At 48.1% G+C, this 13,308-nt stretch overlaps 1 protein-coding gene across 3 annotated transcripts in view; it reads right to left on the bottom strand.

Moving 5' to 3' along the window:
* Positions 1–108: 108 nt before the first annotated feature.
* The window catches only part of BICDL1 (BICD family like cargo adaptor 1), a 51,850-nt gene continuing 38,650 nt past the window's right edge, over positions 109–13,308 (bottom strand). For 2 of the 3 annotated variants that reach the window (XM_068653802.1, XM_068653801.1), the window contains 3 exons: positions 11,713–11,843; positions 8,905–9,025; positions 109–4,274 (listed from right to left, as the gene is read on the bottom strand). In XM_068653802.1, coding sequence (XP_068509903.1) covers positions 4,074–4,274; positions 8,905–9,025; positions 11,713–11,843 — 453 coding nt within the window. In that variant the 3' untranslated portion in view covers positions 109–4,073. Of the gene's footprint in view, positions 4,275–7,862; positions 7,972–8,904; positions 9,026–11,712; positions 11,844–13,308 lie in introns of all 3 variants that reach the window. The other variant, XR_011088475.1, reaches the window with a different exon arrangement.

Here is a 13,308-nt window from a genome sequence, read left to right as displayed (position 1 = left end):
ACTTTGTTCTGCAGCTAGGCAGGATAAGCAGTGACTTGAGCTGAGACGGTTTCGTATAAATGATCTGTTTTATTCTGAAGAGAACTATTTACAAAAGAAGTAGAGCATTGTTTTTACTAAAAATATGCCTTTATAGATTTTTATAATATGTATCTTATAAAAACCATACATTTATTTACATTACTGCTACATACAAAAATTACAGCACTGTGGTTTATGTACATATCTATAGATACATTCTTTCTGCTTGTCCCTGCTGTGTGCTTTTTCCCTTTCAATCTAAGGGAATTGTTGCTGCAGCACCCAGACGCTTCCTTTCTTGGCTTTTGGTTAAAACAATCTTGCTTTTTATAGCCGAGTAGGGAGTAGAGAGTTTGCCTGCTGCAGAGGCATATCTGGAATTTACCATCCTAAGTAGGACAAGTGCATACAGCTATAAAGTCCTTGTGCACGCAGCACTGCCTGTAACCTCACTTCTCACTGTTCTGTGCAAAATTATTCCGTTGTCGTTAATTGATCTAGCATCCATCTTGATGGCAAGTTGCTGATCTAAGTTTATATTAATATAAAGTGCTAGTGACTTGCCTTTCATTTGCATGTACTTGTTTCTTGTTTACCATTGCTTCCCTTGCAGTTTGCTAAGGGAGATTCATTCCCTTTCCCTTACATGATGCTAGCATAGTCAGTGCTTGCCTAGCCACCTGTTACTTAACTGTGGGAAAGTTCTTTGTAACCTTAATCTCAGCAGGCATCTTCTCTCTGTGCAACAGGGACTGTGCAGCACGACTGGTTTATTAACCATTATCTCAAAAGTAAAGGTGAGTGCTGTGTTTGGAGCTGCTGATCCCACTTGTTAAATCTACTTTGGGATCCTGAGTACCTGCTGGATTACTGCGCTCCCTCCATCTCATTCGCTGGAGCTGATGTTTCCTTTTTGCCGTGTGTCTTAGAAGTATCAAGTATCACAAGTGGAGCGAGTGACTCCTAAACCAACACTGCAAGGACAATTCCAGGTTCCTGGCCATTACAGAACGGGGGTGAGTGTTTTAACGACAGTTCAAGGTGAAATAGACAGGACCTTGTTAAAACACGACATGACAAATGAGAACACGAAGGACTGCACTGATGAAGTTTTTAAAAAACAAAACAAAACCTAGCTGCTATGTTAAGGCAGTTTCTGTTCCTATTGAGTAGCAGCTCAGCACAAGGAGGTCTCCTTTGGTCTGTTATCCAGTTCATTAAAACCCAATTTTCTCATATTTCTGGGTTTAGTAGTGCAACTAAGTCTTTCGGTTTAAGGGGTTAGTTTTAAGAAACCACATCCAACTAGCACGTTGGAACATTCTGACTTTCTTCTTGCAATCTCTTCCATTACTGTTATTAAATAAATAAAATTGCAATGGGATTAAATAGGTTCCTCCTTAAATGAAGAGATGTGCTGTGCATTTCAATTGCCTACTCCTGCAACCGAATGAGTCACTTTCCTCTCAGCAAACATGTAGCAGAAGGCACCTTTCTTCATCTCATTACTGCATCTTCATTAGATAACTTAAGGCCCTTGCCTTAGGATTGCATACATACATACAGACAGACAGACGTCCTCACAGGGATGGAGTCCCACACAGCTGCTGGGTTTGTGGTTTGGAGAGCTGTTGGGGCCCAGGAGATGACAGCTGACAGCAGAATAAAGAGCTGCAAGGAGCAAGACATTCACAAGGCTCTCCCAAAAATACGCAGTGTCATTTCCACAGAACCGCTGGACAACTGTTCACAGGTATCGCTGGCATCCATCAGTCCACGCCTAATTCTGCAGGTATCAGTTTGTCAATGCGAATGGGCATAACTGAGTCCTGACAGCAGGGGATGCTGAGCACATGCCTCGTGTCTCTGCCCTGTTAAGAGTCACAGCCTAGGTATGGGGGGACAATGAGAGTTTGCCATCCTGAGAGCACGCTTGGCACTGCGCTAAGCCCCTTTCCTTCACTTGCACAAGTGGATACAAGCAGGCACTCAGTGGAAGAGAGATAAAAGGTTTCATTTTTCTTTCCTGCCAGTGAGGCTCCAGACTCTCTAAGCATCAGACAATGTTGGTGGTTGCTTTACCTAAGAATTTCCTGGAGTAGGTTCTAGAATCCAGGCTTCATTGCTTTCAGGTAAATGCATTTTACCACTTAGGTTTTTAGCATCATTCTGAATCCCAAAGAGTACTCTGCTCCTTGCAGAATGGCCCAGTGGCAGCTTCATACTAATAAGGAAAAATGGGAATGCACAAATCTTTGTAGGCAGAAGGGATATTGGTACTGAGGTATTATGTATGCCCTATGCACTAGGTATGTTAAATAGTTTCAAAAACAACCCACCAAGCTCTTACCTGCTTCTTAGAAGGAGGTGTTCAATACCTAATCCTAGCAGAAAGCCTGTGACTGTAAATACTGAGCAGAGATGAGCAGCTTCCTGTAGGATGGTGTTTTAGCACCTAAGTTGCTGAGCAGGGCAGAGCTGAATGTGTACGTAGTTCCATCTCCTGTGGGACAGCGTAGGGGGCAGCCTCCTCAAAGCAACGGGGAAACAAATCGGGGGCTGTGGGTATTGTGAGCTGGGAGAACGTGTGAAAATTGCATAACAGCAGCAGGACATCTCTGAACGTGGCCTGGTGTAACTCACTGTTTTATGAAGGTAGATTGTGTTAAAGGGAAGAGCTGTAAGGTGCCCGTCCAGTGCGTAGGGAAACGTATTGCAGGATTTCCAGCACCACTGTGTGCATACACCACATAAGCTTTTTTCCTTCTCATTGATCAAGTCTTGGTTACAGCAAAGCAGGCTCTGATCATCTTCGGTTAAAAGGAGATTTGACAACCCGCTTGCTGAAGGGTTGAGTAGTGAATGACCCACAAGCAGAACGTGCTCTCCGTTTACATCAGGCCATAGCTAATAGTACCATGTGGGGGCAAAGAGCAAGCTATGGGATCTCCAGAGCTTTGTAGGTGCCCTCATTGCCTGTGGTTTAGTGAAGGTAGGTGTGTGCATGATTTTTAAGGATCATGTCTGCCAACCCAACATCAGTAGGTCATAGATTTCATTATGGGTAGGCTCTCAATGAGTTCTTTTTTGGGGGGTGGGGTGGGTATCCAGTTAAAGTAACAGGTTTCTTAGTTGGGGAGGGGTACATGGCTTTGGGGAAAGGCATGTGATTTGAAGTTCCACAGCTACCTTTGCCATCAGTGGGACAGCGTGTGCCCCAGGACTGAACATCCACAACGTTACTCAGGTTGTAGTCTGTTGTAGATGGTCAATCTTCTGGGGAGAAATCCTTAATATTTTTGTGCAACTGCAGACTCTGCAACTCTTCTCTCTGTAACAGGAGGGAGCTGTAGAAGACAGTAACATCAGCAAGCTTACAGCTGCCCTGATCTGCAAGGAGCCTGGCTTCCCAGTGAGGGGTGAGGATCTATGCAGAGCCACAGCAGGGGATGATGCCCAGGCAGGATGTGCGGTGAGGGCTCATCTTCTGCTGTAGGGAAAGCTTCACTTATCAAAATATGGCAATGCTGGGGCTCGAGCAACTCCAGTCTCAGCGGGGTAGATGGAAGGATATCACAGCTGCCAGGCCTGGAGGGCGGTGTAAGGGACTCCTCTCCTTTTGCATTCTGCTCTCTTCTCCCCCCCTGCACTCACTGCGGCGGCAGTTCCCAGTCTCCTGCGCTGCTTTGTCTTGGGGCTGCTTATTTCCTTCTCCAGCATGAGAACGCTTTTAAGACAATCGGATTATTCTTCACAGCAGAAACTGAACTGTGTCAAAGCGCCTAAAATATACCCTGAAGTTTACCACTTCGCTTAAAGAATAAGAAAAGTTGCTTTCGATTAGTAGCACATCGTCAATTTGCAAACCTCCGATTCATGTAAACATTTGGTTCAGACCAGGTGCGGTGTTAATAGTGCAGAGTCTCAAGGGTTAACTCCTTTGCCCCCTTTTTTTCCCTAGTGGATCAGAGTTGGGTCCATCAGCAAGCGGGGCAGCTGCCCCCCTCCCCATCTGGACGCAGGAATTGGTGGAGAGGTTTCTCTTTTTCAAATTAATTTTTCTTGAAAAAGGAAAAGAGACGGTTCCCTTCTGCCCCGACGGGCTCGTCCCCCTGCGGCTCCGGCCTGAACACGGGGGAGGGTCTGGCACTCCGCTTTGCGCCGTAGCCACTGGAGAAGGAATAAGCAAGCTGGCTCCATTCCTTCGGGTGTTTGTCCATCAGCTGCTGGTCAATGACCCTGTGCATGTCATCCTGTGGTGGAGGGAGAGGAGACGGGTGTTAGCGGCAGCTGATGCTCAAGGGGAGCTCGCACAGGGACGCGGCTGATGCGGGTGTGAAACGAGTGGTGATGAGATGAAGGAAGGATGACAAGTGTGGTGACAGCTCTAGCTCCCTGCCCAGCGACAGGTTCAGCCTTGTTTGCCACTGTGAGCTTTTTAGTGAGCAAGGAAGGTAAATCATGCTGTCTGAGGGGTGAACTGCTTGAGCAGTCTCACAGCAGAGCATCGTGCCTGTTTGGGACTCTGACTATAAACTATGCTGCTCTGCTGCCTGTAGCTTTTAAATGTCCCCTTTGGGGAGAGGAATAAAAAAACCTCAAACGCAGCTGAAAGCAAAGCCAGGAAACATCAGGAGGTCTGTCCTGAGCAGGTCTCTGTGCTTGCTGCAGGCAGGTAGGTGCAGCAGAGCCGCCTGCACGGCCCCGTTACAGGGGCTTCTTGGGGGAAGGTGCCACTGAGAGCAGAAGGACCGGGGTCTGGCACGGGCCCACCAGACCCCACGTGGGGTTTGTACCAGACTTTAATGACAAAAACTGCTCGTCCCTTAGACCAGCTCCTTCCTGAGTGCTGGCAGAGCGGGGGGGAGCTCTGACTGACAGCTTGGCTCCGATGACTGCAGTGTGGTTTTTTAAACGTACCAGAAACACTCTGCTTTAATCCGTGTTTGCGGCACAGTGAAATTGCTCCACACAAAATAATTAGTCAGCTCTGTTGCTGCTAATGACACGTGCTAATGTGTTCCTTGAAAACCTGGCTATCAATTCCACGAATTTTAAACCTTCAGATGCATTATTTCTGCTCTAATTGCGTAGTTAAACTGAAGCTTAATGAAAATTCGTGTACACAAACTAGCCCCACAGGAGAAGTCACCTATTCTCCAGCGGTTTGGTCCCTGGTTAGGACCAAGGACACTGCCCAGAGGGAACAAGGTTACCCAGGGCAGGCTGTAGCAGGGCAGCCCCCCTGGGACAGCACTGAGACAGTCACGTTTTCCTGGGGTACCCATGGGCCCGTCTCCCTGTCAACTGGGAAGGTTGGCAGGGTCTCGGCAGTCACTGGCATCACAGACCTAGCAGCGAAAACACAGCCTCTGCTAGGAGAAGCCCTCAGTGCAGCCTGGTTGCCCCAGGTGGCCACTGCAGGCCATTTTCTGTGGCCCTGGTGGGCTCAGGTGACCTCCCAGCCTTGCATCTGCTTGAGACAGCATGGGTGATGGGGCTGCCCAGGGCTGTGGGTGCTAGTACCCATAGCCAACAGCTGCTTGGGATCCTGGTTTTGGGGGCATCAAGCTGTATTGGTGGCCTGGAAGCTATCGAGGGGCTGAAATTACTGTCTGATACAAGAAACCTGTTTTTAGGAGCAGGGAGAATTTGCTGCTGGGGAAGTTGCAACATGACTGCCATTGAACTGGTCTGAGCTGCTCTTTATCCCTTCCCTCTCTCCTTTGGCTGTTCCTCTCTCAGTTTCCCAGCTGAATTTAGACAGACTGGGTGCTGCTCGTGGCTGGGCTGTCTGGCAGCCCTGGGAAGGATAATTTCTCTGCCAGCCAGCAGGCAAGGTCCTGAGCCCTGCGAGCCACCAGCGGGGTTCAGAGGGGAGCAGGAGAGGTGAGAAAGTGCCACCTTACCTCTTGTGACACTTCCAGGAGGGAAAAGGAACAACAGCCATCGCCTGAGCCTGAATTTAGTATGAGAGGATTCCCCAGGGGAGTGTTAGGGTGTGGAGCTACGTGGACTGGGGAAGCTTTGGATCTTTTTAGAGCAGGACTAGAAAGGGAAGAGGCAGAGGGAGAGTTGAGGAGGTTAAGGCAAACATCAGCATTAAGGTAAGACAGGTTTCCAGAAGTGAAGCTGCCATGTAGAAATTTATGGCACTGGGATTTTGAAGGCAACTCTTGTGTCAGATGACGTGGGCACCCAGGCTCCAGCACGTCAGGTCTGTGTCCTTGGTTAATCACAGAATGAGGGATAGATTTGATTTTATATATGCATTATATGTGTGTGTATATAGAAGATACGTTTGTGTATATAGAATATATATGTAAATATTGTCATATTGCTGTGTTCTGCCTTCAGGCTCCCTGTCTGTCCCATCCGTGACTAGGGCAGAGCTGTGGTCCCTGCCTTGGTGTGGGGCAGCACAGGACTGCCTGGGGACACAGCGGGAGGACAGGCAGCAGGGCTACGAGACCCCTTTGACAAAGCGGTTTGTAAAGCTGGATGTCATGGCACTGGTGTGCTCTGGGCCTTCAGGGCAGGAGTTTCTGCTCTTTTCAGGAGGAGTGAGGCTGAAGGAGGTGTAACTGGTATTTATCCTCTTTGTGAGCTGGAGCCAGGCTCCCTCATGTGAGATAAGGGCTGGAGCTGCCCAGGGTGACCCCAGGGGCTGGCAGCTGTGCCCACGCAGGCTGCAGCTCTCCGCTAGCATTGCAGCATTTTCTATCCTAACAGTGCCACTGGTGTTATTGCACTGAAGCCGCTGAGCTCTTGTTTCAGAGCTCTCCTCACTTCTAAGTTTGCTCCATCTTCATTCCTACCCCCGTAACCTCTCTCTTGTCCCCACTCAGATAACGACAAATCCTAGTGTGGGACAGATTAGGCATGGGGGCAACGTGCATAGCCTTGCCTGTGCTAGCTTTGTGCTAGCTTTGGATCTGTGACACTTTGACATTCTGCTTGTGGCATATTTTATAGCCTGCATGACTAGTTGCTCATAGAAAACTGTAATCTTGATGGTCCCTCATAAAGTGCAGGCTAAAAGTGTGCAAGAGCAACGTTTTGTCATTTAAAGTCTCTCTTCATATGCCCAGCTAAAGCAGTGAATCTCATCCCATTTTACCTGTAACTTTCAGCTTTGCAAGAAAATCCCCAAAATAAGTAAATCACCTGGCTTCTTTTGAGACTCTGTAGCCGAGCTTCTGTTCTGGGGACACCAGGTGCTTGAAAGCTATTTTGCTATGGTGTAATAGCACTTCAGGTCAGACTGTTGGAGACAGCTTTCTGCAGTGTGAATGGGCCTGATCTTCATCTCAGAGAGGCTGCTAGGAGCAGGATTGGGGTTGCTGTTTTGCTGTGGTTGGATGACAATGTGTGAAGACAGAAAGCAATTGCCTGTTGTCAAAGCTCTAAGCTAGGGATGTTCCAGCAAATACAGATGGTATTAAGCAAGTAGATCTGAATTGATACCTCTTGTTCAAACCGAAGCAGAACTTGCAGAGTTCTCTATCGCTTTCTAGATAATGAGGCTGAGAAGCAAAATCCCAGCCTGTACTTCAGGAAGTTTTCCAGATGCTAGATATGCTGAATGGCACAGGATTAATGACACGTGGACCTCAGCCTGGCTTTCCCCATGGTGACCTGAGGGGTAAAGCCTCACTGCAGGGTGCTGCCCCTTGTGCCCTGGCCTGGTGCTGGGGGATGCAGGATCCTGAGGGGTTATAGCCCCCGCTGGCCCCTCTTGCTGGATGATGGTGAGTACAGAGACGGATGCGGGTGATGGCAGCAGCAAATGGAGCAGGCAAGGGGATGGCAGGTGCTTGTTAAGGGCGCAGGGAGCTCACCTCAAAGGCAGGAGGGGTGTACGACTAAAGCTGTTGGTACAGGAACTGAGAAAGGCCACTAGATCAGAAACCAAAGGAGCCAGATAGTAAAAAGCCCTGAGGAAGCAAACTGTAAGCAGGAGAAAGAGAGAGAGAGAAAAAAAGAGAAACGAAAACACAGTGGAGTTGAAACAGGAGCAAGGTTGTATGGGAAAGGTTTCTACTGGTCAGGCTGGTCGTTAGTAGAGCTGGGGTCTTGCATGGTCTGCAATAAATTACTGTAACTGGCTCAGATCTTTTCTCTTACATCTGCTCCTTTTCTGTTAAAGCTACCCTCCCTCAGTGCTAGTTTCTCAGAGATCACGGCTTTGTCTCCTGTCAAGGGCTCTCTGTTTTTGCATGGGTCTTTTCCACTGAGCCCAAGCAGAGCATCCCTGGGGAAGCTGCCAAACTGCTAAGGATTCGAGATTTGATTTTTGTTAGATATTTTTCTTTTCTTTTACCTTGGTGGAGAGCTAGGATTTTAGCTTTTCCATCTTGCCAGATCTTCGGAGTGGATGAAAACAGTAAAGCTATACCATGAAACCATTGCCACAACCCTCCTGCCTCCCACCCTTCTGTTTAGTTATGGAAACACAAGGACATGCTGTGTTCTCTTATCCACAAGGCTGCAACCACCCAGAGATACCTCTCACGTGGACACCTCCCCAGAGAAACATCAGGTTGCTCTGCAAAGCATGGGATACCTGTGTCACATGTAACGGTGAGATCCAGTTTGTTTCCCCATTTCAAATGGGTATTCCTCTATAATTAATTGAAGGGGTATAAGTGTATAACTGATTAACAGTTCACAGCTGAAAGGATTTGAACAGGGGGCTGTTTCCCCCCTCACCTCCACCCCCTCCTCCCTGATTACTGCTGCATCCCTGGCTCCTGCAGAGCTGAAATCAAATGCTCATATCTACAGATGCTCAGGCTGAGAGCCCATGGGGAGGGGAAAAATCACCCAAAGGTGACTGTGTGTCCCCTGGACCCTGCCCTGAGGCGACGAGGGGCTGCTCACCTGCCAGGCCTCCAGCTGCTGCGAGAGGTTCACCTTCTGCTGGATAGCATCCAGCAGCTGGCTGTTGAGGGACATCATGTCGATCTTGCACTTGGCCAGCTCCACCTCCACTGCATTCTTCCTGCGGGAAGAGCGAGAAATGGGACTTTTGACTTATTTTTTTAATTATTTTGAGGAAATGTTAAACATATCCTTGAGGAGAAGTCAACAAATTAGTCATTAGGCAAGTCTCTGGATTCCAAACAGTTTATCTCTGTTGTATTCCGGACTGTCTACTTATCTGAAGAGTGGGCCAGAACTGCAGACATCCTTACTATAAAAACAACAGATTTCAGGTAAGCACATTATAAAAAAAAAAAAAAAAAAAAAAAAAAAAAAAGGAAAAGATACTCAGATATGCTACTGTGCAAATAATGTAGTATGCTTGAATGATGAGCAGGATATGCCATTAAAAATGGAGAACTAAAATGAGGTAGAATCTACAAATAATTTTTTTTGCATTTCCTATGTTCACTAATGCATAGGAAATTAAATGGTATGTGTTTAAAAAAAACAACAAATAAGAACAAATAATCTTTCTCTGCTCACTCGATCAATAAGTTGCAATATAAAACAAACAAAAAAAAACCAACAGCAATTACAACTCTGCTTTCATTTTCTAGAGAGAGGACTTGGACAGAAGGAAGGAAGAACTGAAGGAAGAAAGTTTATTGTGGCATTTGCTTTTTGAGAATGAGGAACTGTTAAAATTGTTTGAATTACATATTAAGTTTTAAAGAAAGCTCCCAACTTCAATGGGGATGTGCTCGTCGTCAGGAATGCTGCTGTGTGTCTTCCCAGGCATTCAGTGGGCAGAGGAGCCCATGGCTGAGCTCTGAATGTGTGGTGGGTGGGATGCTCCAGCTGCCACAGGGTAGTGGGAAGGAGCTGTCCTCTGGGAAGGAGCAATTTCCTAAGCTGCCTGAGCTGGGAAATGCTGCTCACTGTGCTAGGAGAGCACAGGTAAGTGCAAACTGCCTGGCCTTAAGTTTTCAATTAATTGCTGTGTGATGGGAAACCATGTGACTGGCTGTGAACCATTTTCCTTGAAAATATTTTTGGGGTGAATAATTGCATCTTATTAATTGCATCTAATTTATTGCCTCCTAAGAGCTCCCTCATGCTCCCCTACAGAAGAGCAGTTTGGGAATTTGTGTTTATATTCCAGGTAGTGGTTGCTTAACACCTTCTATTATAGGATCCTATTTTCCTATTGCTTCCCATGTTGCCAAACTTCAGCTTCAAGCTAAAAATTTTCCATGCCAGATGTCTGCCTCAGGCAGTGATTTTATTTTTGTTCAGAGGGTTTTTTTTTGGGAGTGCTTCAACAAAAGTGACTTAACCCTTGAGTTGCAGGGCAGGCAGAGCATCGCATGCCTGTCAGGCTGCTTGCTGCAGGGGAGCAGCCCCTTGGTGTGCAGAGAGGTGCTTTCATTTCCAGCAACAAGATGCCCTTGTCTGCTTTTGCTTGCAGCTACTGCTCATTAATCACTTGCCACTCAACCATGCACACTTGTCACGTCCCTTTTCTCTGGGCTCCTGCCACCACAGGACAGTCAGCTGTAAATGTTAGTGCTTTGTCCCAGCAGGGTCATTAACCACTGCAGAGAAGCCGTACCTTTCCACTCCCAGCTATGGGTCTGAGCACCTTAAATAGCTTTTTGCTATGAAGCTCCCCATTGCTGTTTGGATATTACAGTGGGATTTATCACGGCAGCAGTGTGTTGCCATAGCCACAGCAAGAACCAGCAACCCACATGCACGGGAAATGTCAGAACAACCTCTCCGCGCCTGGCTGTGCAGCTGGGATGCTCTTGATTTGTGCCAACAGATGGAGGTGTAACAGAGGACAGTGACAGGAATTTGGTAGCTGGATACACAGGCAAGAGCAGCATGGATGATTAGGTCACGTAAAAAAATAGTCTTAGTGTCTGTGCATGCAGATTTAGCCCCCTGCATCTGCAGGGGTGCAGTGCTCTCACCTCCTCCTCTTGTGAGCACCTGAGGAGTAGGCATGGCTGTAAGGAGATGGACTGGTGGTGTCCTGGCCCATCTCATTTTGGAGGAGATTATCAGATGTTTCCTTTCTACCTAGAGCACAGAGTGTGAGTGTCTCTGCCCTTCTGCTTGGGGAAAAGAGCGCTTGGGGCAGCACTGTTCAGCAATGCTGTGGGGCAGTGGAGCAAGCTGAGGCGAAGGGACAGGGAAAGGGGTACAGGGCAGCAAAACTGCAGAGGTCTGCAAGGAGGAAGACAGTGAAAACAAAGATTCAAAATGGTGGGAAAATCCTGACCAGAGAAATAGAGAATCATAGGACCGGAGATGCAAAAAAGACCCTGGAGCAGGAAAAGAGAGAGAGTGACCAGATAAATGGTTTAGGGAAGAGATCCATGCAGGGTTGTAACAGGGATGGGCAGGGAAGCATGGCTTGTGTGTCTGGAAGAACAAAAGAAAAATAAGAAGAACAGGACAAGACCTGGTGATTCCACTTGCTGTGCCTCAGACCAGTACCACACATGGCAAAACAGGTTCACAGTATCCTCCTAAACACTCCCAGTCCTGCCGTGAGGAGTCTCCTGAGGTCTCCTGCTCTGCTCCTGACCTCCTGGCAGCATATTCCACCACCAGCAAGGCTGAGACTTGCTCCATTGCTTTGTCACAGCTACTGAAATTTTGGGATGGTGGAAAAAAAACACCCTGGAGGCATCTGCTGCTGAGGAGCTCCTTCAGTGCTAACTCAGCCTGGCTTCGGCTGTTCACTGCACTTACTTTGCGATGGCCTCGTCTCGGTCCCTGATGGCCTGCAGGAGCCGTTCACTCGTCTCCTTGTCTTCAGCAGCGCCTCGCAGCCGGTCCCGCTCCTCCTTCAGCGTCGTCATTTCCACACTCAGCAGTGTGACCTGTGGTCAGAGGGGAGGTGTGAAACCCAGGGTCACTAGGACAAACACACCACGAGCAGGAAAAAAAACCAAACAAACCACAAGCCAGGTGGGCCAACCTGGAGACTGAGGTCTCCTGCCTGTAGAAGAAGCTGCATCTGCAAGCAAAGGGGCTGCTGTTGCTGGTGCAATCTTTGGTGAACCATGCTGGCTTGCCTAGGGGTGCAGGCAGTGCTGCTCTGAGCAATACAGGTCACCAGGGTGGACTCAGTCACATTCAGCAACAGCACCAGGAGCTGTGCAGCCATGTGGGGCACAACCCACCTGTGACTTTGTCAGCTTTAAGCCCAGTGTGGCCCCAGTGCTGAAACACCTCCCTCTTTGAGCAGTTTGTCTTGTGCACGCATCCTCTGAGTCTTCCTTTTTGCTCTTTCCCAGCTTAAATTGTTGCCAATATCATCTACCAGCAAAATAAACTTCTTTTGGTGGGGGGAACAACGATATCATTGTGTCTTCCAAACCGTTATGAAGCTGAAGACAAAGGATGTGAAAATTCCCTTTCATGGTGTTACTGGCATGTCTTAAAATTTAATTAGACTTTAAAATACGTGCAGTCTTAAATAGTCTGAGAGATGATCTGTTGTTTTGGTCCTGTGCAGAGTGAGTTAATAGGGTGTGAAATCATGCAAGGATCGCATTAGCAGAGCTTTGCCATATTTCATACACATTTAATTTCTTTCTCTATGGCACACGTGTGCTCAGTTATGCTGCTCCACCACCTGGAAACCCTTCCAGCACCTGACCCACCTCCCTTCTCTGCATGCAGCTTGGTAGTATGCAAGTCCTCAAAGAAATCTTAAAACAGAGGGCAGACAGTCAAAAAGGGCTCATCACACTGAGGACGTGGGAGGATCTGCTGCTAGCATGGCATGGCTGGGTCGGGGGGAAGGCAGGTGTGAGTGCAGCATGTCTGTATGTATGCAGTGGCTTTGCTGTCCTATGCTGGGGAATGGGAAAACCCTCCCCGAGCTGTGCCCTCCCGCAGCCCAGTGTGGGACACACCGCTCAGAGTGACGATGTGATGGAGAGCAGGGGTGGGAGCTGTGTGAAAGGTGCTGAGCATTTCTGCTGGCATCCCAGGGTGGTGGTGGTGAGTCAAGAGGCAGAACTGCATTTGGGGATAGGTTTGGGGTTTGCAATTGCACCAGCAATTGCTGGGATTTGCGGGTAGGGAGGGTCCTGAAGTCCTTCTATGCTAGGGACTTTGGGGAGGATCAGTCACAGCAAAGAGCAACCAAATGTTGCTCTTTCCTGGTAGCCCATCAAGGGTACATGGGCCTGAGAGTTGTGCTGAGGAGGTGTTGCATTCAGACGAGTGTGCTGGTGTATGAATGGTCACTCAAAAAAGCTGTGAGTAAGCCTCTCGTGGTCTATCAGCATAGCCAAGCTGCAGGGATCAAACCCTTGTTTTCACCATCTCAGGTGT

The sequence above is a fragment of the Anas acuta genome, chromosome 17, assembly GCF_963932015.1.
Source record: "Anas acuta chromosome 17, bAnaAcu1.1, whole genome shotgun sequence".
Lineage (NCBI taxonomy): Eukaryota > Metazoa > Chordata > Aves > Anseriformes > Anatidae > Anas > Anas acuta.
Note: the sequence above shows the minus strand (reverse complement) of the source record. Positions and strands in the feature narration are given on the sequence as shown.